Source organism: Marmota flaviventris, chromosome 17 (genome assembly GCF_047511675.1).
Source record: "Marmota flaviventris isolate mMarFla1 chromosome 17, mMarFla1.hap1, whole genome shotgun sequence".
Classification (NCBI taxonomy): domain Eukaryota; kingdom Metazoa; phylum Chordata; class Mammalia; order Rodentia; family Sciuridae; genus Marmota; species Marmota flaviventris.
Window position 1 is genome coordinate 29,138,417 of NC_092514.1, and position 27,336 is coordinate 29,165,752.

Below are 27,336 nucleotides of genomic sequence, written 5' to 3' on the forward strand. Positions count from 1 at the left end.
GTTAAGGCAAAGGAAAGAATTTTCATTTATACAACCAGTTAATTTACCATGTGAAAGTTTTATAAATAATAATTTATGCAGATTCTCTGTTCAAATATTCAGTAGTAAACTTCTTGGTAAGACTGTTTTGTTTGCATGAAATGAGAACTAAAAGAAAAGACTTCTTTAAAAATTTTTTTTTAAACTTCTTTTTTTAGTTGTTGATAGATCTTCATTTTATTTATTTATATATGGTGCTGAGAATTGAACCCAGTGCCTCACACATGCCTGGCAAGTGCACTACTGCTGAACCACAGCCCCAGCCCCAAGAAAAAACTTTTTATAGTAATAAATCAGACATGTGCAAGTACAGCAGATTGGAGCTGAGTACTACTTAGGTTTAGATTGTGGTCAGTCAACAAAGTAGAGAGAGAGAAATTGTGCTGGGGAGGAATCTCAGAAGCCCTTTTTGAGAAATGACCAGAAGAAGCCTTTGAAAATTAGAAGCTTGGTTTTCTTAGATAATGAAGGGGATATTATGGTGAGGAGGCAGGACAGATGATCACAAGTAATAAAAAATTGGACCGAGAGGCCTATTGAATTAAGGTATATAACTCCATAGTCTTGATGATGAGTTTCCACTTAGAGGTATCTCAAGAGATTTCTTCAGACTTACCTACTTGTCCTTCTTTTTTGTCTGCAGTTATAGATTGCTGCCTTTTGAGGAAACATTGACCAGAATAGCTCACCCTGAATGTTGATATATGTTACTTTGTCTAATCTTATTTCTTTTCAAGGAGATCTCTTTGCTTCTACTTTCCTTATTAAGAATGGGGCCCTTGTTAATGCTGCTACATTGGGTGCCCAAGAGACACCATTACACCTTGTGGCATTGTACAGTTCAAAGAAACATTCAACAGATGTGATGTCTGAGATGGCACAGATTGCAGAGGCCCTCCTACAGGCTGGTGCCAATCCCAACATGCAGGATAGCAAGGGCAGGTAAGTTGGAAACTGAGAGATGATAACCTTAGCACAAATCCAAGAAGGGTATTTTATGGTTCTCCATAATTGGCAAACATAGTATTTGGCATTATTGAATATGATGTTTATTGAAATCATAAATGTTTATTTGTTCTGCAAATGAATGTCATGACTAAGACCAGAGAGAGGCATTTGTGGAAAACATTTCCATCCTGATTAACAGAAGTCTTTGAATTTCTCAGCAATTTTTGTCATCTTCATGATAGAAGGAACTAGACTGGTTATCTAGTCACCTCTTCCAAGGGGAGCTTCTTTAGCATTTCTTGGAGTTGCTTGGATAGTTGGAAGAAGAAGAGCACACTAATTCAAGGCAATCTTTTATTTCTGTGAGGTCTAATTGTTAGCAAGTCCCTATTTTAAACCCAATTCTGCCTTATAAAGAGACAACTCTTTATCTGCACAGCTTGCTGTCTTCTGCTGCAGCATAGCCCTTCATGTATTTGCCAGTACTTGTGTTCCCTTTGGCTTTTACTAGGACTTAGTGAAGGATTCCTTGTGGTTCAGAATCTCAGAAAGGGCCGCTTTGGGGACAGCAGTGTGGGAGGCTCTAAAGGTCGATAATAAAGCCACCTACATCACAAGCTACAGGTGGGACCTACCTGTCATCATAGCAGCTCAGTATTTTATTTTTATTTTTTACCTTTGAAAACCCTCAGAAGAAATAAGAAAAGATTTCAGTGAAGTGTCATTGTCAAAATAGGAAAATGGATTAGGATAGGTGAAGTACTTTAAAGTATAATAGATCTCAATGAAATCTTAATATCATATGATAATTATCTTATTCCCTCCCAAAATTGCATCCTTTATGCCCCCTGTAGATTTTTTCCCCCATCTAACTGCAGTGAACTTTGGTAATCTTTCCATCTCCAGGTAGATGCCAGTGTTGGGTGCCCTTTCTGCAGTGGCAATCTCCTTTAGGTCACTTCACTGCTAAATAAAAGCACTGAGGAGGGATCAGATGCCACTTTAATCAGTTTTTTTGGGAGGATGGGGGGATACTGGAAATGGAACTCAGGGGCACTCAACCACTGAGCCACATCCCCAGCCCTATTTTGTATTTTATTTAGAGACAGGATCTCACAACTGAGTTGCTTAACACCTTGCTTTTGCTGAGGCTGGCTTTGAACTCGAGATCCTCCTACCTTAGCCTCCCGAGCTGCTGGGATTACAGGCATGTGCCACCATGCCTGGCTTTAAGCAGTTTTTTTATTTTTTTTTCTCAATATTTTTTAGTTGTAGGTGGACACAATACCTTTATTTATTTATCTTTATGAGGATTGAACCCAGTACCTCACCTGTGCTAGGCGAGTGTTCTACCACTGAGCCCCAGCCCCAGCCCCTTCCTTAATCAGTTCTCATCTGTTACTACTCCGGTGTTTAACAGAAGATTATGGAGAAGGAAGAAAAGTTTTTTCTCCCCCCAGAATAAGTAAGGGAAAATAAGCAGACTTATGATAGAAATTGCTGAAGTAGTCAGTATTAAATTAGAGAATATTTGATATCTTTTTCTTTAATTGCTTTTGTCATTTTCTGGTCACTAAATAAATGATAACATAAAAAAGTTCACTTTCATATTTTGATTATTGGTCATGATTTTGGAAAACTGTTGCAGAAACATAGAATTTCTTGTGAATGATTATTCTGCCTAGGAGTCTAGTCACTTATGCTGTGAGTAGTCCTGAATTAGGACTGTCTTAAATTGACCTCTTTTTATCCTACAGGACTCCTTTACACCTGTCCATCACCGCCAGGAATGAATATGTGTTCAATCAGCTGCTGCAGTGTAAACAGTACGTAGGGCGACATGGAGAAATGAAAAAGCAGTTGTGAGGGTGGGATTGTGAGTGAAAAATTCTTTTAAAATGTCTTTTAGTGTTAAGATTTTTTTTTTTTTTTTTTTTTTTTTAAACTGGGGATTGAACTCAACCACTGAGCAACATCCCAATCCCTTTTTCATTTTTTATTTTGAGACAGGGTCTTACTAAGTTACTTAGGGTCTTGCTAAGTTACTGAGGTTAGTCTCGAATTTGTAATCCTCCTGCCTCAGCCTCCTGAGCCACTGGGATTTACAGGCATGCACCATTACACCCAGCAGTATTATAAATCTTAATAAGTAAAAGAAAAATAAAATTTTATTATTCAAAAAGTATACAAAGACTAATAAGACTGTTGGCAGTACAGAGTGTCTGAAGATTATACTTATATTTCTTCACATTACTTTCTTATTTCAGGTTAGATTTAGAGCTAAAAGACCATGAAGGCAGCACAGCTTTGTGGCTGGCAGTACAGTACATCACTGTATCTTCGGATGCATCTGTAAACCCCTTTGAAGACCTCCCTGTGGTAAATGGGACTTCATTTGATGAAAACAGCTTTGCAGCCAGACTCATTCAGCGTGGCAGCAACACTGATGCACCTGATACCATGACAGGTACAGAATAGTAGATCCCTGAAAGTTGATGCTGAAGTTAGGGGCTCTGTGGAATATCTTATAATTGTTTTTAACAAAATGGCCTACTATTAGGAAAATTATTTTATACTTAATTTTAAATAAAAGTGCAGGTTGTAATTTTTTTTCTTATACTTCAGTTTAGACAAACATCAAATTAAATCTTTCAAACTGAAATACTTTGTTTATTATTTCTGGAACTGGGATTGAACCCAGGGTTGTTCTACCACTGAATTTATACCCCCACCCTTTTTAAATTGTATTTTGAGGCAAGGTCTAGGTTGCCCAGGATGGCATTGAACTTGTGATCCTCCTGCCTTCGCCTCCTGAGTAGGTAGGATTACTGACGTGCAGCACTGTATGCAGCAAAAGTGGCTGGTTCCTTATATTTGCATATATATTCAATCTTTTGAGATGTTGTTTTGATTAAAGTATATGAAGATAATACATCTTTCACACAGATATGTAGTGAAGGGATTTGTATTTTAAATATCCATGAAATTCAGTATTTTGTTATGTTGAAATCCATGTCTCATTTGTCTTCTGAATGCATCTTTTTCATTGGGAAAAATTGGTTCACTGAGTTATGCAGATCTTCAAAATGTTCATACATTTCAGAATTATGTTTAATCTGTATCACCAATTATCTTATCAGAGAAGTCTTAGTATTGAGACAGTATTAAATTTAGGATTGCCAAGAAAAGTTTTCACAGATTTTTAGTTTTATCATTGGGTACTAATATTGTCGATGGTTTTTCTTTTTTTTGTCTGTTCTTTGTCAGTTGTTCAATTTCAAGAAAATGTCTACCAGATACTCATATTTGAATAACAGTAGTGTATTAATCAGTCTTTCTTTTGGGTGAAAATACTGTTGCATGAGAAAAGCCAGTAGTTCAGCCCATAAGTTAGTGCCATAAATGCTTTTCCTCCAGACAACATTATACTTTGATATGTAGCAAAAGTATCTTTATGTGTACTTTTTATTTTGTCAATATAGAAGTTTTGAGACATATTCAGTTGAAATTTCAAAAATTTAATAATTTATATTGATGTAAAAGGATCATCCTGAGTGAAACTGGCTCTTTTTTAAAATCTACTAATACACTTTGATGCTACTGTGTTGATTTTTGCTAAAGCTCTCCAATTTGACTCACTATTGCTCTCATAATATCTGTGCAAATGCCAATAGTGAAGAAAAAGTAAGTAGGGGTATTATAGTTTTGACCTAGTGGTTCCTCTGAAGACTCTCAGGAACCCCAGAATCCATAAGCCATACTCAGAGAACCAGAGTTTGAATTTTTACATTTCCTTGATCTGGCTAAATAAAACAGGGATATTTTAAGGGGAAGAATTCCATATATTTCATGTTGAATACTAGCAGTGTAGAAGGTACAGGTAGTTGCCACTAAAAAAGAGAATTGACTTCTACCTGAAAAAAAAAAAAAGATGAATGTTAAATAGCCCTTTATTAAAAAAAATTAGTACTTAAAGATCAGAAGCTGGAGGTATAGCTCAGGTAGATTAGAAAACATGTTTAGCATGCATGAGGCCCTGGGTTCATTCCCCTGAACGAAAATAAATAAGTAAAGGTCAAATGAAATCACTATTCTAGGTGACATAAAAACTAAAGCAGTAGTTCTATAGGACAAGGACTTCAGGAAAAACTATATTTTAGATTGATAACTTCTGGAAATTTAGAGCTTTAATCTAAAAAGATGCATTGGTTATTGGCCATAATTTTACTGCTTTTCAATTTAATCACATTGTGTCATAGTACGGCATGTAAGAGATTGGTTCTTTGGTAAAAAAAAAAAAACAACTTTGTACTGGAGGTTGAACCCAGGAGTATTCTCTGCCACTGAGCTACATCCCCAGCCCTCTTTATTACAGTTTGAGACAAGATCTCACTAAGTTCCCCAGGCTGACCTTGTGATCTTTCTGCCTTAGCCTCCTAAATAGCTGAAATTACAAGCATTTGCTATCATGTCCAGCTGTTTTTAAGACTGCCTCCGCCCCCAACCGATGTTTAAGATTCTTTTAGAACAAGTTTTTATAAGAGTTTGACATATTTGAAAATAATGTATACTTTTAAAATTGTAGGATGCAGGATTTTCTGTGTGAGTCACAGCAAAGTTGTTCATTATTCTATTGAAATCTTACACATACTTATTAACTTTAGGACTGCTTGGTCTATCGGTTTTATTGCTTTCTTTTCTTTTCTCTTTTTCTTTTGTGGCTCTGGGCATTTAACCCAGCTCTGCCACTGAGCTACACCCCAGCCCCTGATCTGTCACTTACTGAGAGGTATATTATGGGTTTTTTTTGCTAGTTCTGTCAGTTTTACATTGTATATTTTGGGTTTTAGTTGTTAAATACATAAAAGCTCAAGATTATGATCTTTCCTATTGATTTGTTCCATTTTTTATTTTACATGGAATAACCTTAGTCCATTGGTTTTCAATAGTACAGTAATATTTAGTAGTCACAAGTTATCTTTGTTCTAACTGTAAGACTTGGGTAGATAGGAATGACTGCAAATGTAAAAATGTGAATCTTCATTTAAGAGTCTAGATTAAGATGATTATCAACTAGAGGTGGAATCACTTTCTCTTAAGGGAAAAGGAAAACTGCTTTGTCTCATTTTTTAACCTTATTTTTAGTCCTGGTTAATTTTGGGGGAGGGTTTCTAATAGCATAGTTATAGAATGGGAGATTTTATATTCATTTTTAGGAACAGATTTTAAAAGAGTAAAAACACTATTCTGGGTCTAAAATCATTTTGAGGATTTTTTTTTTTTTTTATCTCTCATTAAGATTTTACTTGGAAAAGGGTGGAAATGCTAATTAAATTATTTCTAAGTCAAGAATAGGCATAGCTAAGGCCCTGGGAATAAGACTGAAGTGTTTAAGGGGCATTTTCTAGCAGAACTTCAGTATGCATTGTTTTTGAAATAGTCATCTAGTCCAGTGCTTTTTACCAGGGACAGTTCCACCCTCTCACCACCTTGCTCCAGGATATTGGGCAATATCTAGACACAATTTTGGTTGACACATGAAATTCAGGGGTCCTACCTTACATCTCTAATGCGTAGAAGCTAATGATACAGGTACACTTTGTATTACATGCAGGGAAGGCTCTAGAACAAAGAATTATCCTATCCAAAACGTTAGTAGCACCACTGTTGAAAAACCTTGCTAATCCAACCCCGTTGAGGAGACATAACTTAGTTCTGGTCCTAAGCAGTGGCTAGTGGGAAACCCGGGAAGAACAGATGTTCCAGCCCAAGGTCTTCCCCGTGTTTGTGTCCCCATAAAGATAATGCATATAAGGACTTAAATGATACCTAGTATATAGTGTAGACTGGTCAGTAGTATGATAATGGTAGAGAAAGCAGGGTGTTATGCAATGTGGAATTTGACCTCATTTCTGTGCAAATAGAAGAATGAATATACCCATTTTCTTCTAGGAAATTGTTTACTGCAGCGGGCAGCTGGAGCAGGAAATGAGGCAGCAGCACTTTTCCTGGCAACCAATGGTGCCCATGTCAACCACAAAAACAAGTGGGTAAGTGTGACAAGGGTGGGAAAATGGTTTTGGTCTGTGAAAGAAACAATAATGATAAATGTGTAGGAAAAATGAAACAAGATTCTTTATGCCCATTGTAGTGGCGCACACCTGTAATCCCAGTGGCTGGAGGGGTGCTGAGACAGGAGGATCTCACGTTCAAAGCCAGCCTCTGCAACAGTGAGGCACTAAGCAACTCAGTGAGACCCTGTTTCTAAATAAAAAAATACAACTAGGGCTAGGATGTGGTTCAGTAGTTGGAGTGTTGCTACATTTAATCCTCAGTACCAAAAAAAAAAAAAAAAAGTATTATTCAATTTTTGTGAAAATTATATATGCAGATTGTTAAAAAAGATAAAACAGATTATTTTATGTATTCTTAAATATTGGCTGTTTGGTTCATTCAGCAACCATTTAAGTATTTATTGTGTGTATCAGGCCCCGAATTAGATACTGTGGACTTTATTTTCTAATAGAAAGTAGCAACATGCACACACAAACCTACTGTAATAGGATCTTGATTCTTTGTAACACTTTGCATTTGCCGGGGTTCTTCTATGTGGTTGTTGATTTAGTCCCAAGCTAATAAGGTAGACTGTATAGTAATTCCCCTTATAAGTGGAAAATTCCAGAAGTAAACAATTCATAAGTTTTAAATTGTGCACCATTCTGAATAGCATAATGAAATCTTGGCACTGTCTTACTCCATCATGCCCAGAATGTGAATCATCTGTTTACCCAGTATATCCATTCTGTATATGCTACTGATCCATTAGTCACTTAGTAGCTGTGTAAGTTATATCAGCTGTCATAGTATCATAGTGCTTGTGTTCTAACAGCCCTTAATGTATATGTTCAAGTAACGTAGTGGGGTGTCACAATGCCTAAATCATTTATCTTACTGCATCTCATTACATAGGCATTATATCATCTATATTATCACAAAAAAGATGATAAAGAACAAAAGATATTTTGAGAAAGACCACATTTGCATAACTATATAATATATTGTTATAATGTCTTATTTTATTATTAGTTACTATTTCCTTTTGTGCCTAATTTTTAAGTTAAACTTTATCCTAAATACATATGTATAAGAAAAAACATAGTATATGTAAGGTTTGTTACTATTTGTGGTTTTAAGCATCTTCTGAGAGTAGTTATAAAACATATCCCCTATGGACAAGGGTGGCTACTAAACAGAGTTGTGGTTAAAAGTGTGACTTTTGGGGTTGAACATTACTAAGTTTATCAGCTTTTCCATTTCTTAGTCTTAAGCAAGTTACTTAAACATTCTGAGCTTCAGTTTCCTAATTTATAAAATGGAATTAATCCTGATGTGGGGATGATAAAAATAAATGATATAGCATATATTACATAATATCTGGAATGTTCAATCCTAAGTGATAGTTGTTTTACTTTATTATTTTCAGACTGAGAGGGATGTGCTTACCTTTGACATCTACTTTGTAAGAGTTTTCAGGTTATTACCCCTTTAAATTCTTAAAAATGTACCTAGAAGCAGCATGTATTATTAGGATTGCAGAAACATTTTTCATATCTATACATCCCTTAATTCATGGTGAAGGACCTTGAGGTTTTGAGGGGTTAAGTGACTCATAAATATTGGAGCCAGTATTAAGACCCAGATACTAAGAAATATAGTCATCCTCTTTTGACAGTATTGGACAAAGCAGTAAGTGATAAAGCATGGTATCCAAGACATTCCAAAGTATCTTGGGAGCACAGGGGCAAGGGCAGTGTTGTCCTTTCCTCCATTAAATCTCAACTGTTTACACACATGGCCTACACTTCAATTGAAATCATTGAATGTACTTATACTCACTGGAAGCTGGTTTCTTTTGTTTTTCCAGTGCTAGGGATCAAACCCATGGCACTGTACCTGCTAGACAAGTATTCTACCCCTGAGCTCTGTCCTCTATTTTTGAGGTCTGCCTCTCATTTCTCTTACCCTTTCAGAAACTTTGCTTCTACCATTGTATGGCTCTGTCTGTAATTGGCTGTCTCTCTTCTATTATTAATTTTTCTCACTGTTCATTCTGATAGTAGAGAGATATGCTGTATCTTCTAAATTTAAAAAAATCCTCCCAGGAGACCACATTGTCTATCAGCTCTTGATCTCCTTCATAGCAAAACTAGGTGAAACCTAAAATGTTCAGATATAGGGGAGACCTGATGTGAAAGTAAGAGAGAGTCACAATAGAGAAAGCCCTGGCGTGCTGATTTAAAAGCATTTGGGCTTTATGTAGAGGAGATCCCAAAGGGGTTTTGGGCAGGAGAACAATATGATCATTTTAGAGTTGAGAGAGCTGCCTGGGATGGCTACCATGGTGAGTGTGCCATTGATTCCAGGCCTGAGACAGGTAGGAATTATCTACAATGACTTGTCCTGACCCCTCTTATTGGGTTTAGATCCAAAGTGATAAGTTTCAGAGGAATTGCAGAATTATAGTCACCAGACCATGCCTTCTTACGGCTCCCAGAAGCAAGGATGAGAGAGGTATTAAAACTGTCTTGGGGGCTCTGGTTGTAGCTCAGTAGTGGAGCTCTTGCCTCGCAAGTGTGAGGCACTGGGTTCGATCCTTAGCACCATATAAAAATAAAAGAAATAAAGGTATTGTGTTCACCTACAACTAAAAATAATTTTTAAAAATTGTCTTGGTATACCCTTGAAAAGAAAGAGGGTGCTGGTTAGGAGGAGGGACTGGCATGGAGGGAGTACATTCTACTGCAGTTGTTGAATTCTTTCTAAGCATTTAGTCAGGGATAGCTAGTGGGCAGTGGGAAAACTGGATGTAAAAACAAGGCTGGAGACCTGGGTTTGTAGATACTGGTAGAAGCCTTGGGAGTAGGAAAGCACACCTGGTAAGAATATTTAGGAAGAACGGCTGGACAGGAGGTAGTCTAAGGAGGAGGATAGACCTGGTGGCTCTCAGCACAATTGTAGTGAAGTTTTGTAGTGTGGGAGGTGCATGTGGGTCAAGGAGTGAGAGTGCTTAATTTTCCTTATCTTCCACAGATAAAGTAGTGGTCTGACAGATAAAGTCTTAAGCTGGAAAGTCAAGAGGTAGCAATAACAAAACATTAGTTAGAAACATGGAGATTATAAATGCCCAAATGAAAGAGTTAAAAGTGGTTTCCTCTGGGAAAGGAGAATTTTGAGAGAAAAAGGGAATAGGATCTTACTATTTTTCACAAAATGTCTCTTTCCATGATGATAACTGTGATAAGAGCAAGGTACAGAGCAATATATTCGTTTTATTTCTGTTAGTTTGGGTTCAAAAAACTCTACTAAGTATATGCCTATATACACACACACAAACATATACACACACACTTATCTACATTTGCCCATTTTTCCTTATGAATATTCTGCCACTGGAGAGAAATGTGAAACTAGTAATAATAGTTCCATTAGAAGATACTTGGGTGTTGGGTACTGGTGTGAGAAGAGACATCTTTTTACTGTGTTAAAAAATGGATGAAGAAGGTCTTGATCAGAGTTCAGGTGGTATTGATACAAACAGGTTAAAGAAGCAGGGTGTAATGGGGAGTTAAAGACAGTGATGTCAAACTGTTAATACAGCTAATGAGACTCTTCTGTTTTCTACAGTGTTTATTTTGGTGACACTTGGTGATAGTTTGCTAATGTAGTTTTATAGCAAGCATATATTATTTTTATGCTTAAAACATCATTATAGAAATAGAGTGAAAGATGGTTAAGGAGGTGAAGATGGTAATAGGAGATGAAGAAGATTGGAAGCCAGGGTATTTGGAAGATGATTGGGAAGATATAGGGGAAAGGGAATCAAAGTCACAGAAGTCGCAACAGGAGGGGTGGGAGGGAAACGGAAAGGGCAGGGGATTAGCAGGAGCGGTGGAATGTGATGGATATCATTATCCAAAGTACATGTATGAAGACTCGAATTGGGTGTCAACATACTTTATATATAAACAGATATGAAAAATTGTGGTGTATATGTGTAATAAGAATTGTAATGCAAAAAAAAGTACACGTATAAAGGCATGAATTGGCGTGAACATACTCTATTTACAAAGATATGAAAAATTGTACTCTATATGTGTAATAAGAACTGTAATGCATTCCGCTGTCAGGTATCTAAAAAAAAATAAAAGCAATTAAAAAAAAAGTAGCGACAGGATAAGCCAGTGGCAGACTGGGCATGAGCCAACTCACATCTGGTGACCATATGAACCAAGGATTGTGGCTGGCATTGAGGACTAGAGTTTCAGCACTTATTCTATCTTTATCCCTTTGTGAATAGAACCCCTAGCCAGCAGGTACTCAGATTTGGGCCATTTGTTTGTGTTCAGGGAGAAACCCCATTGCACACAGCTTGCCGGCACGGCCTGGCCAACCTCACAGCAGAGCTCCTGCAGCAAGGTGCCAACCCAAACCTGCAGACAGAGGAGGCTCTGCCTTTGCCAAAGGAGGTCACATCCCTAACCAGCTCCATGGACAATGTGTATCTGCAGACGCCGCTTCACATGGCAATTGCTTATAATCACCCAGATGTGGTATCTGTCATCCTGGAGCAGAAAGGTAAGTAGGAGGGAATTCTGCCCATCAGTTTGACCTAGCAGACAGCAGTTTGGAGTAGTTAATTTACAGAGTTGATGTTTGCTCTTTTGGTGATTTTTTTTATAGCCAGTTTCTTACTAGAAACATCCTTTCAGGTTAGACTACATCAGTTTATAGTCTGTCTCTTGACTATCCTCTTTCCCTATGTATATATTCAGGATGTTCACCTGGCAGGTTAAGATGTCAGAACAGGTGACTCTGCTCTCCCTTGTTCTGGGGTGGTTTTCTAAGCCATTTTAGTGTAAGCCAAGCAAAGCTTTGCTTTGGCATGAACACTGTCTTTGAGAATTCTGTTGTGGTTTCCTGTGAGTTAGTCAACACTCTGTGTCTCTGAGCCTCCCTGGAGGTGACCCATGAGAGAGGAACCAGAAAAAGGGACCAAGGAAGCCCCTTGCAGGAGACTTGCTTCCTCAAAAAGTCCTCGGTTTTTCTCTTTCCTGTCTTGAAGTTTGTTTTACTCTTGCCTAGTTCTTCAAAAGTCCAGCACTTTTTAGCATTGTGCTTCTGAAAGGAAGCAAGATCTTAGGTAGAATGTTCTTTTTTCTTGATCTTTTGAAGGAGTTGAAAGATTGTAGGAATTAAATATGAGGAAAACATTGTCAAGACATTGTTTCAACCCTCTTTCTAGTAATCATGTAATTGATGTGTGTCTCTATAGTGGAGTCAGTTTTCAAAAGAGTTAGTGTTTCAATATTTTTTAAAAATTCATTTCCCTTGTAAACTTTGATCCAAAATATAAGATTTTAGTCTTCCACTCCCCACAAGAGAATAGCAGTGATCATATTATAGCCAGCTAGTCAGTTTGAAACTGAACTTTTATTCTTTTGAATGATTTAAATGTGATCCATGGGATAGTGAAATCAAGTGTGCTTTTCCTTTTCAAATAATTTAGCCAATGCTCTTCATGCCACCAACAACTTGCAAATTATTCCGGACTTCAGCCTCAAGGATTCCCGGGACCAGACTGTGCTGGGCCTGGCATTGTGGACTGGTAAGGTGGTTCTAGAGAGTATTGATGTCTAAAGACATACGTCAGAAGAGTAGGTGGGTGAATGGGGTGAGGAGGAGTGAAGCTAATCATTTGGTGGTAAAGTAACCTCTGTTTGGGTTAAGCTTATGATGTCCAGTGGGAAACTAATGACTTTGAAAAGTTGAGAGGGAATGTTTATTGTAGTAAGATGAGGAAGTGGGAAAAGCTCAACATGAGTTAATCAGGATTTGTTTGTTTCCCAGGCATGCATACCATTGCAGCCCAGCTGCTGGGCTCCGGGGCTTCCATCAATGACACCATGTCAGATGGGCAAACCTTGTTGCACATGGCCATACAGCGGCAGGATAGCAAGAGTGCACTCTTTCTCCTGGAGCATCAGGCAGATATAAATGTCAGGTGGGACTCTCTGCTGTAATACTGAGGTCATATTTAACTGAGATGGTGCAAATATGCCTTGGTTGTACAAAATATTCTTATTACTTATTAAAGGAAGGGAAACAGCAGTTCTAAAAAAGTACAAATGTAAGGTTATAAACTGAATATAATTTACTGATACAAGTGGAACTGAACTTTGATCTTTTTTTGTTTCTTTTAATATTTATTTTTTAGTTGTAGTTGGATATAATATCTTTAATTAATTAAAGATAGTAATTAAATTAAATTTATTTATTTTTATGTGGTGCTGAGGATCAAACCCAGGGCCTTGCCTGTGCTATGTGAGTGCTCTACTGCCGAGCCACAACCCCAGCCCGCTGAACTTTGATCTTGTTGGAACCTCAGGACCAGTGCACAATATTGTACAACTATCATTATAAAGAACAATCTGAAAATTGTTTTGTTTTGTTTTGTACCGAGGATTAAACCCAGGGTCGCTTAACAATTGAGCCACATCCCTATCCCTTTTTATTTTTTATTTTGAGACAGGGTCTCACTGGTTGCTTAGAGCTTTTGCTCAGTTGCTGAGGCTGACTTTGAACTTGCTATACTCCTACTTCAGCCTCCTGAGTCACTGCAATTACAGGTGTGTACCACCACACCTGGCTCAAAATCAGTTCTTAGAATTTCAGTTATGAAGAATGTCCCAACAAATAAACTACAAACAAGGCTTAAGAGAGAAAAACACAGACTTAAATTTTTAGTGTGATTGCTTTTTTCAGAGGAATTTATCTTTATCCCCAATATCAAGTGACTCTGAATGACTGAGAGTGGTTTCTGGTTTTTCATTTTGTTTTTGGTATCCGGGATTGAACCCAGGGGTGCTTAACTATTGAGCCACATCCCCAGTCGTTTTTTTATATTTTATCTAGAGACAAGGTCTCGCTAAATTATTGAGGCTATCTTTGAACTTGTGATCCTCCTGCCTCAGCCTCCCCAGCTGGTGTGTGCTACAGGGTCTCGTGCAAAGAAATTGGTGGTTGGAGTGGCATTTGTTTTATTGGCATTTTAGTAAGATGCTGTTAGACTGGGATTGTAACTTAGTGGTAGAGCATTTGCCTAACATGTATGAGACCCTGGGTTTGATTCCTAAGCACCACCACCAAAAAATAAAAGTAGTGGCTTACCTCTGTGATCCCAGTACCTCAGGAGGCTGAGGCAGGAGGATCTCAAGTTCAAGACCAACCTCAACAAACTTTGTGAAACCCTGTCTCAAAATAAAGAAAAAACAAACAAAAACAAATTAAAACACAAAAAAGAAAGTGCTAGAGATGTAGCTCAATGGTAAAGCACCACTGAATCAATCCCTAGTACCAAAAAAAAAAAAAAAAGTTGGTCAGTTATTATCAGGGTGTAATAGGGTGACACTTTCTAAATGTGTCTCTCTCTCCGTGTGTGTGTGTGTGTGTGTGTGTGTGTGTGTGCGCGCTAAAAAGCAATCAGAATAGATACTACTGAGAGGTTTAATTTCTCTGAGAAAATTCTAATGACCGTGAATGAAGTATGTTTAAGGGATGTAGTGAAGTCTGGACTCTGGAGTGCCCAGGAGGGCACTCTTTTTCTTTTGACTCTAGCTACAAATATTAGTTTTGGTTTTGGTGTGCATGTTCCAGCAGGACTCAGGATGGGGAGACAGCCCTTCAGCTGGCCATCAGAAATCAGCTTCCACTCGTAGTTGATGCCATATGCACCCGAGGAGCTGACATGTCCGTTTCAGACGAGAAAGGGAACCCCCCACTGTGGCTTGCGTTGGCAAATAATTTGGAAGACATTGCATCCACTCTGGTGAGACAAGCACAACATTAGTTTTGGCTTACAGATGGGTCTATTGTGTCAGGAATGGATTTGGTGCCTATATAGTGATCACAGGAGCAAGAGATCTGCCAAGTACTAGCAGATTAAGGACGAGGACAAGCAATTGAAAGTCACATGAAAGAAATTTTCAGCATGGTCTTGGCCAACAGTTTTGTTTGTAAGCTGACTTTACTAAGAAAACCACTCAGAAGCAAAAAATTGTAGGGATTTCTTCAGTGTCTTCTATGGTATCAATTTGGTATGGACTCCCCTCACTAAATTTTCAAATCTCAGGTTTGTCTTCCTATTTACAAGACCAGCCCCCAAAGTGTAGGTAAACCTTGTCATTTCTCCTTAGTTCTCTGAAGGGCCTGCAGTGTGACATGAAGGCATTTTGCACTTAGGATATATACCTATTATTATTGTGATTACCTGTTAATTACAGGTATACTATATGTGTTGCTGGGGGCTTTTGAGTACCTGTGTGAGCAGGTACCTGTGTTTTCTCTACCTTCTACCACACAGCTCTAGAGGCACTAATTAAACATGTTTATATTTCCCAGACCACAGAGCAGATTTTAACCAGTGTTTGTAAAACTAATGATTAATACAGACTAAAGTAATTATCACTTAATTATCAACCACATCTTACCTGGAAAATGGATCTAATGCTGTACATATAGCTCAGGTTTGACAATACATTTTTTACTTTTGCTTGATGATATTTATAAGAAATCTCATATTTTTCTGCAGGTCAGACATGGTTGTGATGCCACATGCTGGGGTCCAGGACCTAGCGGTTGCCTCCAAACACTTCTGCACAGAGCTATTGATGAAAACAATGAGTCCACTGCCTGCTTTCTTATTCGCAGGTCTGTGGTGCCCAAGTATCTCTTGAATCTTTTTATCTGGCTTCTTGCAAACTGCCTCTTATGTTAATCTACCTCCAGTCTCGACTAATTTATAGTTAAGACTTGACTTTCATAGTTCAGACTGTCAGAGAGTCAGCCAACTCTAGTCAACCAAGGGTTGGGCTCACTTGAGGAGAGGGGGCCCACATGCCAGGATTTAAAACTCTAAAAGCTGAGGCAGCATATGTTTTGAGAGTTGCATATCTCTTGGGGAACTTATAATGATTCTAATGCCCATGTTGCCTCAAGACCCATTGCAAAAGAATCTGTGGCAGTTGCATCCACACCCTAATGTTTGAGGCCAGGAACAGGATAGCAGACTGGCAGTAGCAGCTTTTTGGTAGATTGGGTGAGGCTTTCCATTCATCAACATGCCTGTAGATGAGGTGGAAGCCTTTTGTTTCCCCCTTTCTTTCAGTGGCTGTGATGTGAATAGTCCCAGACAGCCAGGTGCTAATGGAGAAGGAGAGGAAGAAGCCAGGGATGGGCAGACTCCCTTGCATTTGGCAGCTTCCTGGGGACTGGAAGAGACTGTGCAGTGTCTTCTGGAATTTGGTGCCAATGTAAATGCACAGGTAGGTATTTCTCCTTTCCAGGGAAATAGAGATAACTGCACAGTTAGGGAAATTGCATCTTATGGGATGGGAAAGGCCCTTGCAGGTTGCCTGTAAGAGGTCTTTACTGTACCACGAAGAAGGATTTAGTATTGTTACCAGCATCCTAGGCCAGAGCCTGACTTTAGTGGTCCCAGCAGACCAGGTCCAGTCACTTGCCGAAAACATCCAGTAGAAAAGGAAATGGTGAAAAGCAGGGGAAAAAAATTAATCAGAGCTGGGCGTGGTGACGCAATACTGTAATCCAAGTGGCTCAGGAAGCAGAGTCAGGAGGATTGTGAGTTCAAAGCTAGCCTCAGCAGTTTAGAGAGGCACTAAGCAACTCAGTGAGACCCTGCCTCTAATAAAATACAAAATAGGGCTGGGGATGTGGCTCAGTGGTTGAGTGCCCCTGAGTTCAATCCTTAGTATCCTTCTCCCCAAAATTTAAATCAGTATAACCATATTGGGAAGGCTTAAGTGAGCTCCAGCATATGAGCCCCCTTTTTTCCCTAATATTTTAACTATCTATCTATCTATCTATTTATTTTCAGCCCTGTTTTCAGTTTGGATTTTGGTTTTTGAATATATATTTTTTAGTTGTAGATAGACATAGTGCATCTATTTTATTTATTTTTATGTGGTGTAGAGGATCAAACCAGTGCCTCACACATAGTAGGCCAGCATTCTACCACTGAGCCACAATCCCAGCCCCTGTTTTTCAGGTTGTTGATAGAAGCTTTAGGGTTAATAGAGGAAGGGTTTGGGCAGGGTGTGAAAGGTATGCATAATTAAGCAGTCTTGGTCCACTGTGGTCTGACTGATCATTCTTTCAGTTCTGGTTCTGTGAAATGGATGGAGAAGTCTTTTTCGCTTGGGGTGCTTCATAGAGACCTGTGATCTGGAAGCAGGCAATTCAGTTCCCATGGAGTGATTTGCTCCTGCTGTTTCTGGAAGGTGCAGGACATGGACTAAAGATTTCTAGGTGCCATTCCAGAACTGAAAACTGGTTGCCACAATCTTGCCTCAATCTTGAAGAGGTACGAGATAGGTTAAGTAAATTTAGAGCAAATAAGCTTTGTATTACTAGCTTTTAGTTGAACACTCTTTAAATGCTTAACATTTGTACACGAAGAGATGAGCATTGTGACAAAGTTTAATATAGGAGACAGATACAAAATGAAAGCACAGGGGCTGGGGTTGTGGCTCAGTGCTAGAGTGCTTTCCTAGAATGTATGAAACACTGGGTTTGATTCTCAGCACTGCATCTAAGTAAATTAATAAAATAAAGGTTCATCAATAACTAAAAATATATATATATGTATACATATATATATATATACACATATAAATAAATAGATAAATAATGGCTCATATATATATATGAAGCACCACAAGCGAAAAAGACTTCCCCATCCATTTCACAGCACCAGAACTGAGAGAATGATCAGTCAGACCACAGTGGACCAAGACTGCATAATTATATATTTTATATATATAAAATCAAAGCACAGATGCCAAACTTTATCTTGCTTTTATTTAGCCATTGAGCATCTGCAGGCCTAAGTAATGAGTCGCTTCTTTTAGTAGAAGCAGGCTTTCTATGTCCCTGTTTAGTATGACAGATGACTTTCTCTGATTCATACAGCCAGTCTAGTAATTATAATGATTCCAGGTTAAGGCTTTTCTTCTCTGTGCCTTTGTCCTTATTACAGCATGAGAAAAGTTTTGTTTTTTTTTCCTCCATTGTTCCACGACTCCTACTTCCCATTAGTTACAGATTTCCACAGAGAGCTGAGTATTGTGTTTAGTATAATGTTCCTTGATGCACTTCAGTATTCTGGCCTACGAAAGTTTATATCTGATACCCCATAGCCAGATAAGGAATATTAGTATATCTTGGAGGTGAGAATGAATGCAAATCTTGTAAAACAAATGTTTGTGCTAGGCCCACTATTGCCACTGGATGCATGGTGTAGCAGGAAGTGGCAATTAGTCATTCCTTTGTTTGGCAAGCTGGGTGTGGTGGTGCATGCCTGTAATCCTAGTGATTTGGGAATCCTAGGAAGATCACAAGTCAACAACTTAGCGAGGCCCTAAGCAACTGAGGGACACCCTGTCTCAAAAAATAAAAAGGGCTGGAGATATGGCTCAATGGTAAAGCATCCCTGTGTTCAATCCTCAGTGCAAAAAAATAGTTGATTGCAAACACAGGATGGTAGTGTTTATTCTTATAACTGAAATTCTATCTAAAAATTATCTCCCTTCATATTTTTCCTTTTATCTTTCAACTGGACATTGCAATCTGTGCTTTGTTCTCATAGGATGCAGAAGGCAGAACACCTGTCCATGTGGCCATCAGCAACCAACACAGTGTCATCATTCAGTTGTTGATTTCTCACCCTGATATCCACTTGAATGTACGAGACAGGCAAGGGCTGACCCCATTTGCCTGTGCCATGACTTACAAGAACAACAAGGCAGCTGAGGCCATTCTAAAACGAGAGTCTGGAGCTGCTGAGCAGGTGAGTGACTGACACCCCCATTTTTACCAGCAGAACCTCTTACATGAAGACAAAACAAATGTCACCTACTAAACAGAGCTCTTCTATATAAAGTCATTTGTTTTGGAATTATCCTCCACTTTCTGAAAACTTGACCATTCAGATGTCCTGTGAGTGCCAGCTGAAAAGTGATATGACCATTCTGCTCTGTATGTTAGCCACATGATGATGTACTCTTAGGTGGAAGTGGGAGCTTGCTGGGTCTAGTGATAGGAATTCTGTGGTGTGTACAATCGATTTCATTCTCTGCTTTGGCTGGTGTGTTAACTGCTTTAATGATGAATGTTTTAGAAGGACTTTTGTATTCCTTGCACAGGATCTGTGCTAATCTCTGTATTGCTCCAATTTTAGTATATATGCTGCTGAAGCAAGCACTAAAAAAATGATTTAAATTGAATTTGAGGAGCTTGTATTTTGATGTTGAACAAATTTCTAAGTGTTTTAGAAGAGTTAAATTGTTACTCAGCATAGCTGGCCCAGTTGTCCTTGTCTTTGTGGCTCTTTATCAGCTGCTAAATCTGGATGGTGACTTGTTGACCTACAAAGAGTGGGTGGAAAATGACAGTAAACATGGATCTGAGGCGGGAGCTTGAATGGGTTTGTCAGTCAGTCCCTCTGATACCCTACTCTCCAGCCAGCTTGGAGAATACTGCCAGGATTTACAAATAGCCATTTATGAAGGTGAAATGGAGATGTGGAACCTGAATGAAATTCAGTCCTAGTGTGGTGAAGATTGTTGCTTGGTATTTCAGGCTTCTGTACATCACCTTTCTTCAGCATTTTCGTAAGTGAGACTGCATTGCTAGGTGTTAACCTCACACTCACTCAGATAGTGTAAAATGTTCATGAGCGGAGAAAGTTGTCTCACATTTCCTCTCCATCTACTATGGAACTAGTACTGTTTGTCCAAGTCCTTTGCAGATATGTTGCTTGTTACATCAGCACGTGCTGTGGACATTTGTGTGTGAGGTAATTATGTGTGGAGCATGTGGTATCTCTCTCACTTCCACCTGAGCACTCATACTAATGACAGTTCCTGTAACTGCAGTGTATGGTATGGTTTGATTTGAGTGAGGTGTCTGCTTTACATTAGTGGGTCAAAGTCCATGACATTATATTGGCTTCCTCTGTCATTGTGTTTCACCTATAGAAACTTGCTCCAAATTTCCAAACCCTGTGTTTGACTCTGTAGGGGTCAAGCTGGGACTGGGGATGTGGCTCAGTAGTGGCATGCATGAGGCCCTGGGTTCAATCTGTAGCACCACACACACACTCTCACATATACAAAATCAAGGGTCAAGCTGGCATTCTAGCTGTGGTGTTAGGACACTGGGTGCTTGATTTAGCCAAAGCGAAAAGATTCCCAGAATTGGTCTCTACCTTTGTCTCAATCTGAGCACCCCAATATTTTGGTAACTTCCTTTCTCTTTCCTTCAGTTTGTCTCTTTCTTAGCTTCCAATGCCTAGTTCCTGCTGCAGGAGGATGCCGGAACAGCTTGGATCAATGCAGTGGCTTCCTTCCCCTGACCACTTGAATGTGACCATGCACATGTGGTTATGTGCACAGATGCATAAAGTGGGTCTGTTGTGGGGTGTAGGGCTGGAGGTGGCATTTAGTGTTGGTTTTTTGGGAGGGAACATCTGAAGGACTACATCATGACGCTCCAGTTATTAGCACAGCTTGCAGAAGCTCAGGAGGCACTCTTAAAAGGGAGTCTACTAATATTTTGGTTCCTACTTATTGCCTTAGGTGGATAACAAGGGCCGGAATTTTCTTCACGTGGCAGTTCAGAACTCTGATATTGAAAGTGTCCTGTTCTTGATCAGTGTCCAGGCTAATGTGAATTCCAGAGTTCAGGATGCTTCCAAGTTGACTCCTTTGCATCTTGCTGTCCAAGCAGGCTCAGAGATTATTGTTCGCAATTTGGTAAGTGACACAGAAATACTGTTGCATGTTTCCACTCCCCTGGGTTTCTTCAGTTGTCATCCTGACCTCACACCCCTACACCCCATCCTCTAGGCACCTTCTTTAAAAGCTCTCTTAACTCAAACACGTTTCAAGTTGTAACGATTTTCTAAAAAGTGTTTTTCAAAAACAAAAACACCCCAGATGGAACATGAGTGAGGCCTTGAGGGCCAGTAGGATTTGGATAGCTGAGGCAGGGTGGGAGAAGAAAGGGAGTGGAGGTCATTTAAGTGCCATCTCTTTTAATTTTCAAAACTACAGAGGGGTATAGGAAATTTTTTTATGTTTTATGAAGGAGAAAATTTAGGTTCAGAAAACCCCTCCAAGGCCATCAGCTAGTTGTGTAGCTGGGAATTGGTTATTCCTGTTTGACCTAAAAGTCTGCAACATGATGCCTGGCATGGGAACAGTCTGAGCAAAGATGTGGAAACTGGAAAGTACATGTGGTGCTTTTTTTTTTTTTGGTTTTGTTTGTTTGGTACTGAGGATTAGACCCAGGGTTATTTAAACACAGAGCTATATTCCTAGCCCTTTTTATTTTTTATTTTGAAATAAAAATTTGAAATTTTATTCGAAATAAAAAGGGCCTAATGCAGTTGCTTAGGGCCTTACCAAGTTGCTGAGTCTGGCTTTGAACTTGTGATCCTCGTGCCTCAGCCTCCTGAGCTGCTGGGATTACAGACATGTGCCACCGTGCCCAGTTACATTTTATATAGGAAAGCTGGGTTGAAATTTGAGTAGAGAGTTGAAAGAAATTTGAAGTGGCAAGAAGAGACCAGATTGTGGAGCATCAATTACAAACCAAGACCTTTATTTGCAAGCAATGAAGAAACCACACTAAATGTTGGAGCTGAAAGAATGTTCCCAAGCCGAGATAGAGCTTCATGTCACTTGGCCTGGTCTTCAAGAGGTAGTTGTCCCTGATGCCTCCCATCAGCCACAGGTGTACACTGCAGAACTGGCCACAAGAACACTTGGCCAGCCTTTGGTGCTATGGTGTTTTGTTTTTGAAAAGCACTTTTTAGAAAAGCTTTATAACTTGATATGTATTTGAGTTGAGAGAGCTTTTAGAGAAGGTGCCAAGTGGGTACGGTGTACGGGTGTGGGGCGAGATGACCCGTGAAGAGACCCAGGGGAGGCAGTGGTGGCAAGCTGTAGACTAGAGAGGTGGAGGATGTAGGGCTGATGGTGAAAGGCACAGACTGCATGCAGGGATAGCAGCCAAGAGATGGAGTGGCGAATTAGCCTTGTGTTCACCAGTCTGTCTCACATCTCAGAGCCTAGGGAACACTGAGGTCCTCCACCAAGGTCATGTTCGTGTCTTACTACAGCTTGACCTCACACATGACACAGGTACCTAGTAATAGCTGACCTTCCAAACAGTGTCCCTGTGGTGCTTCCTCTGTGAATTGGTGCAGCAAAATGTTTGAACCTGTTCACATTGAAAGCACACTGTGTCCATCCCTTTCTCTCCTTAACCAACCTTGGGATTGGCTGTGATCCCTAGCCATAGCACTAGTGACTATGGATATCCCTCTAGGTATGTCCTACCTGGAGGGTCCCATATCCACTCATGATTGGTCCTGTCTATGATGAATTTGATTGGGTCCCAAGAGTTCTGAGGAGGCTAGGACTTAAGTCCAGATGAAAAACAAGAGCAGCTCATCAGTGTCTGTATTCTCCCAGAGGCATATGCTTGTACTCACAGATAGAGGAACCTGGGGGAAGGGTAGCAGACCCCAGAAAAGGCAAATTGGGCTGTAACTACAAACTGCTGAGTATTTTCTGTTAATAGCAACTGCCTTTGAAGCTTTGTCGGAAAGTGGATGATGATGAATGAATTTCAAATACTAAATGAACAGGCAAGATATTATTTCTGCCTTTGATCCTATAATTTGTACTCTTTTTAAAAATAGTATGAAAATGGTACATGTTCATTGTGGAATATAATGTTATGAAACCTATCTCCCTTTCACTCCCAGCTTTCCCCAGAGTTTGTTATATAGTCATTTGCAGCTGAACAACAGGGTTATGTTCTGAGAATTCTTTCTGTCTGTAGGTGTTTTTGTCATTGTACCAGCTTCATGGAGTGTGCTTACAGCTGGGTATGGTGGCATATGCCTCTGATCCTTGTGACTTGGCAGCTGTGGCAGGAGGATTACAAGTTTGAGGCCGGCCTGGTCAAGTTAATGAGTTCCTGTCTCAAAATAAAAAATAAAAAGGATTGAGGAGATAGCTCAGTGGTTGAGCACTCCTGGGTTCAATCCCCAGTACCAAAAAAAAGGAAATTTTAAAAAGAGTATACTTACACAAAGATGGCTGCAATGTCACTAAGCAATAGACTCTTAGCATCTTCATGTATGTGTTCCATTATTGAACAAAGTGTCATTTCAGCACATGGCTATGCTATTGAATATGTTCAAATTATGTCTTTATCTGTACACATGTGCATGCATGTGTGTATACATATCTGTCTCCAAATGAAGCCAAGCTATCTTCTAACTTGCCTTAAAAACAAAGAAACACAAAACCCACTTTTATTTAATTACTTTGCATTAGTTTAAATCCTTGAAGGGTACAGCAACACAAATTCTGTGCCTGGTATCCTTAGCTGGAAGATTGCTTTGGGATTTGGCACAAACTGTGCAAGTTACCTTTCTCCAGATTGCATTGGTTTCATTCAGTCTGCTATTAGGAGTCACTGTGTATTTCATTGCTTTTTGTTTTTTCTCCACATTTTTTTATTGGTGCATTATAGTTGTACATAATGGTATTCATTACTTTTTATACATAAGTGTGACTCTTGACCAGAGAGTAGAATTTAGTTTTATCCCAAATATAAACACCTTAATTTTAAGAAGAACAGGAAGCTACTTTTGGTTCCAGAGACTCCACATCTGCCAACAACAACAACAACAAAAAAGCCTTGCACCACAACTTCCAAATGTACTTGCTTTTAGGAGTCCTATTCCCAGCAGGCCTCCACAGTCTCCAAGATGGTAGAAAGAGGTGCCTTTTTAATTTTTAACTTAATTGTGGTTGGTATCTTTCTGTGTTAATTTATATATATTTATCATCATAATGGCCACCTTACTTTATTGTTTGCATATTCAAATTTTTATAACCAGTCCCTTTTTGCTGTCAGCTTTTACTATTGTAAGCAGTGGACAACTTTATATAGTAGCATAAATATCACTTCAGTCCTGTATAGTTTTTATATACCAGAATCCTAGAATTAGAACTCCTCTGCCCCAGGGAGTAGCTGTTGAACATTTTGGTAGCTAATTGCTCATTTGCTCTGGGTACAGGTTTTGCCAGGTTTCCTCACCAGGACTATGTCTGAGGCCCATGTGCACCCAGCTTTGCCAACAGGGTGGACCATCAGTCTCAGTGGATATCAGAAGAGAGACAAGCTTGGCCCCATAAATGGGACCTTGATTGTGATAGACAGACAAGCTATTCTAGTAATCAACTTCAATAGCTTCTTGCAGGAGCCAAGGTGAATGAATTAACCAAGCATCGCCAAACTGCCCTCCATCTTGCTGCCCAGCAGGACCTGCCTACCATCTGCTCAGTTCTCCTAGAGAATGGAGTAGACTTTGCTGCTGTGGATGAGAATGGAAATAATGGTAATTCTTAGTCATTACTTTATGTACAGTTCTTTGTGCCTTGAGCAATCCCTGTTTTCTGGGAGTAGAGTTATGCTGCACCCTTGGAGCTACTCTTCCCCTCAGGGAGGTTGGCTTGCATAGGTACAGAGTTGTGATGGGAAATGCTGTGGGCAGGGCATGCATCCTGCCACTGATGAGGGCTTGGACAGCCTCCCAGTCTGATTGGTAACCCTGGAAGCCTAAAGTGACTTCTGAAACTGAAGTCTCACCTTTGAGACTTCTGAAATCTCAAAGATCTGAGATTGCATTTATGACTCATTATTGTAGGTGGCAAAAGAAAGGAAAAGAAGGCTTTGTACATGGGGCCGGTCGCTATTCTGGCTGAGTCTCATTTAGACGGGGTTTTTGAGGGTGGGGAGAAACTGAGACTTTTCTGCATGTGCTCTGGGCTTGCACAGTAAGAGCATTTACTCCCCAGCTCTTCATCTTGCTGTCATGCATGGTCGACTCAACAACATCCGGGTTCTCCTGACAGAGTGCACAGTGGATGCTGAAGCCTTTAATCTGAGGTGAGTGTGTCTGAGAGACCTGGGCTCCACGTCACCTGGCCTGTTTCTCAGAGCTAGTCATCACTAGTGCCACCCCTTATCCTTGATGCACACTGCAGAACTGGCCACTGAGGCACTTGATTAGCTTTTGGTTCCATGGTATTTTTGTTTTTGTAAAAAAAATATCTTTTAGAAAAACTTTTTTGACCTGTAAACGTCCCTTAGATTTATCTAGCATAACAGAGCTCAGGAAATTCCTTATCTTTTGTTGTGTGATGCCCATGGCAGATAACATCTAACTTTTTTTCCAACTTGTTTTATTAGAGGCCAGTCACCACTGCATATTTTGGGACAGTATGGCAAAGAGAATGCAGCAGCCATCTTTGATCTGTTCTTAGAGTGCATGCCTGAGTATCCTCTAGATAAACCAGATGCAGAAGGAAACACAGGTATGTAATAAAGTGTGTGAATGATCTGTCTCATTTGTGCACCTTGCCTCCAGGACAAACAAGAGCGCAGGCTCATAAGGGCATTCAGCTCAGTGCATTTCATTTAGACACTCTTAAAATTGTGAAAGATCCCTTTCGTGGAATTTGGAGTATCTGACATCTGAAGTGCATCTACTGCTTTAGAGCCATACCCATGTTGAAACAGGCCTGCCCATCTGTTTTTATTGACCTTGTCTACTTTTTATACAGTTAACCAGGCCCTTTCCCAAGTAGTCACCATGTTCATTTATTTAGCTTTCATGAGGAACTTTTGCATATGGTTTCATTGAACACTCACAACAACCAACCCATGAGTTAAGCAGTTCACATAGTTGTGTCCCCATTTTTCAGATAAGGAAACAAGACTCAAAAAGATAGGCTGAAGAGCAGTCTCTTTCCCCTAGTGGGTGCTTCTCTAAACACCTTGTTGCTGCTGCATTCACATTCATTCACATTCACCCCCACCTTAACTCCAGACAGAGCCTCCATGGCCTTTGACAGAAACGCAGTCACCACTGGGTACTTAGCAGAGAATAAAATATTGTATCACCTGTATTTCAGCTTTGGAAGGAGTTCTTACTGGCCTTAATACATGAATATGTGTTTTGAGCTGCCAGTGATAGGTCTGAACTTCAGAGGATTCAGCTGCTGGGAGTGAGCTGCTAGACTCAGCATATGCTCAGGGAGCATCACTGCCCAGGAGCAGGTCCACAGGCAGAAGGGAGGGAGGGGCTTCCAATTTACAGGTTTCACATGACTGACTGAGTAAATTTTCTAACCTCTCTGTGTTGATAATGGGAACAATAACTTTCCTCTTACTGCATCATTTTGAGAGTTAAGAATATAACTAAAGTATCTGGTAAAGCTAAGCAAAGTGAGCTATGGTTAGCTGAGATTGTTCTTAGAGAAGGCCAGTAGGATGGCTAGACCAGAATCTGAGTTTCATATTCCCTCTGGGCCCATACTTTCTTACAGGAGATAATCCATTCAGTGGAACATGTTTTTCTGAAACATATTCCCTACACTGATTTATTTTTTTTGCCAACATGTGTATATAAGTCATAGGTCTTCAGATTTTATTACATTTTATGAAAGCAATGCTACATGCCAGAGGAAGGAAGCTGAGACAACAATATGTTTTTCCTTTAGTGTTGGATCCTTACCTCAATTTTCTCATAGCCAAAGTTCTGTGTGTGTGACTCCAGAACCATAGCTATTCTTGAATCCCTTGACTTGTGGCTGGATCCTTTATTGGGAGGATCTTGTGGCTGCAGATCCCCCATGGAAGTCTCACTAGCACCTCAGATCCCTGTGTATCTTTGAGGACTTTCCTAACCAATGTTCTACCCTCAGCTATCCTCCACGCACCCTTTGGCAGTCCCTGGTTGGGGCCAGATGGGACGTAGCCTTACCTGTGGTTTTATTTTTCAGTGCTGCTCTTAGCATACATGAAAGGGAATGCCAACTTGTGCCGTGCCATCGTCCGATCTGGGGCTCGTCTTGGGGTGAATAATAACCAAGGTGTGAATATTTTCAACTACCAGGTTGCAACCAAGCAACTTCTGTTTAGACTATTAGGTGAGTACCTCCTTTGTGCTCTTCTAGTGCAAACACAGTTCAGTGTTGATTTTCTAGATGTATTGGTGATCCTTAAATCTCATAACGTCCTACTATAAGAACTGTTCATACCATTTCCATATACCATATAGGGGTGTTTCTGTGAATGGGTAAAGGACCTTTGAATAATGTTGGAGAAAGTCATTGTTAGCAGTCT

General features: G+C 39.7%; 1 protein-coding gene and 1 non-coding gene across 4 annotated transcripts in view; one reads left to right on the forward strand and one right to left on the reverse strand.

Moving 5' to 3' along the window:
- Ankfy1 (ankyrin repeat and FYVE domain containing 1) overlaps positions 1–27,336 on the forward strand; it is a 92,033-nt gene that overhangs the window by 57,840 nt on the left and 6,857 nt on the right. For 2 of the 3 annotated variants that reach the window (XM_027922615.2, XM_071603311.1), the window contains 16 exons: positions 777–981; positions 2,745–2,813; positions 3,255–3,454; positions 6,940–7,037; positions 11,394–11,622; positions 12,554–12,652; positions 12,895–13,048; positions 14,701–14,872; positions 15,635–15,753; positions 16,211–16,367; positions 18,710–18,910; positions 20,700–20,876; positions 24,397–24,544; positions 25,005–25,095; positions 25,399–25,523; positions 26,994–27,140. In XM_027922615.2, the coding sequence (XP_027778416.1) occupies positions 777–981; positions 2,745–2,813; positions 3,255–3,454; positions 6,940–7,037; positions 11,394–11,622; positions 12,554–12,652; positions 12,895–13,048; positions 14,701–14,872; positions 15,635–15,753; positions 16,211–16,367; positions 18,710–18,910; positions 20,700–20,876; positions 24,397–24,544; positions 25,005–25,095; positions 25,399–25,523; positions 26,994–27,140 (2,391 nt within the window). The remainder of the gene's footprint in view (positions 1–776; positions 982–2,744; positions 2,814–3,254; positions 3,455–6,939; positions 7,038–11,393; positions 11,623–12,553; positions 12,653–12,894; positions 13,049–14,700; positions 14,873–15,634; positions 15,754–16,210; positions 16,368–18,709; positions 18,911–20,699; positions 20,877–24,396; positions 24,545–25,004; positions 25,096–25,398; positions 25,524–26,993; positions 27,141–27,336) is intronic. The other variant, XM_027922616.2, reaches the window with a different exon arrangement.
- LOC114081097 (U6 spliceosomal RNA) lies at positions 19,221–19,324 on the reverse strand. Its single transcript, XR_003580719.1, has one exon. It is a non-coding gene; the product is annotated as a U6 spliceosomal RNA (small nuclear RNA).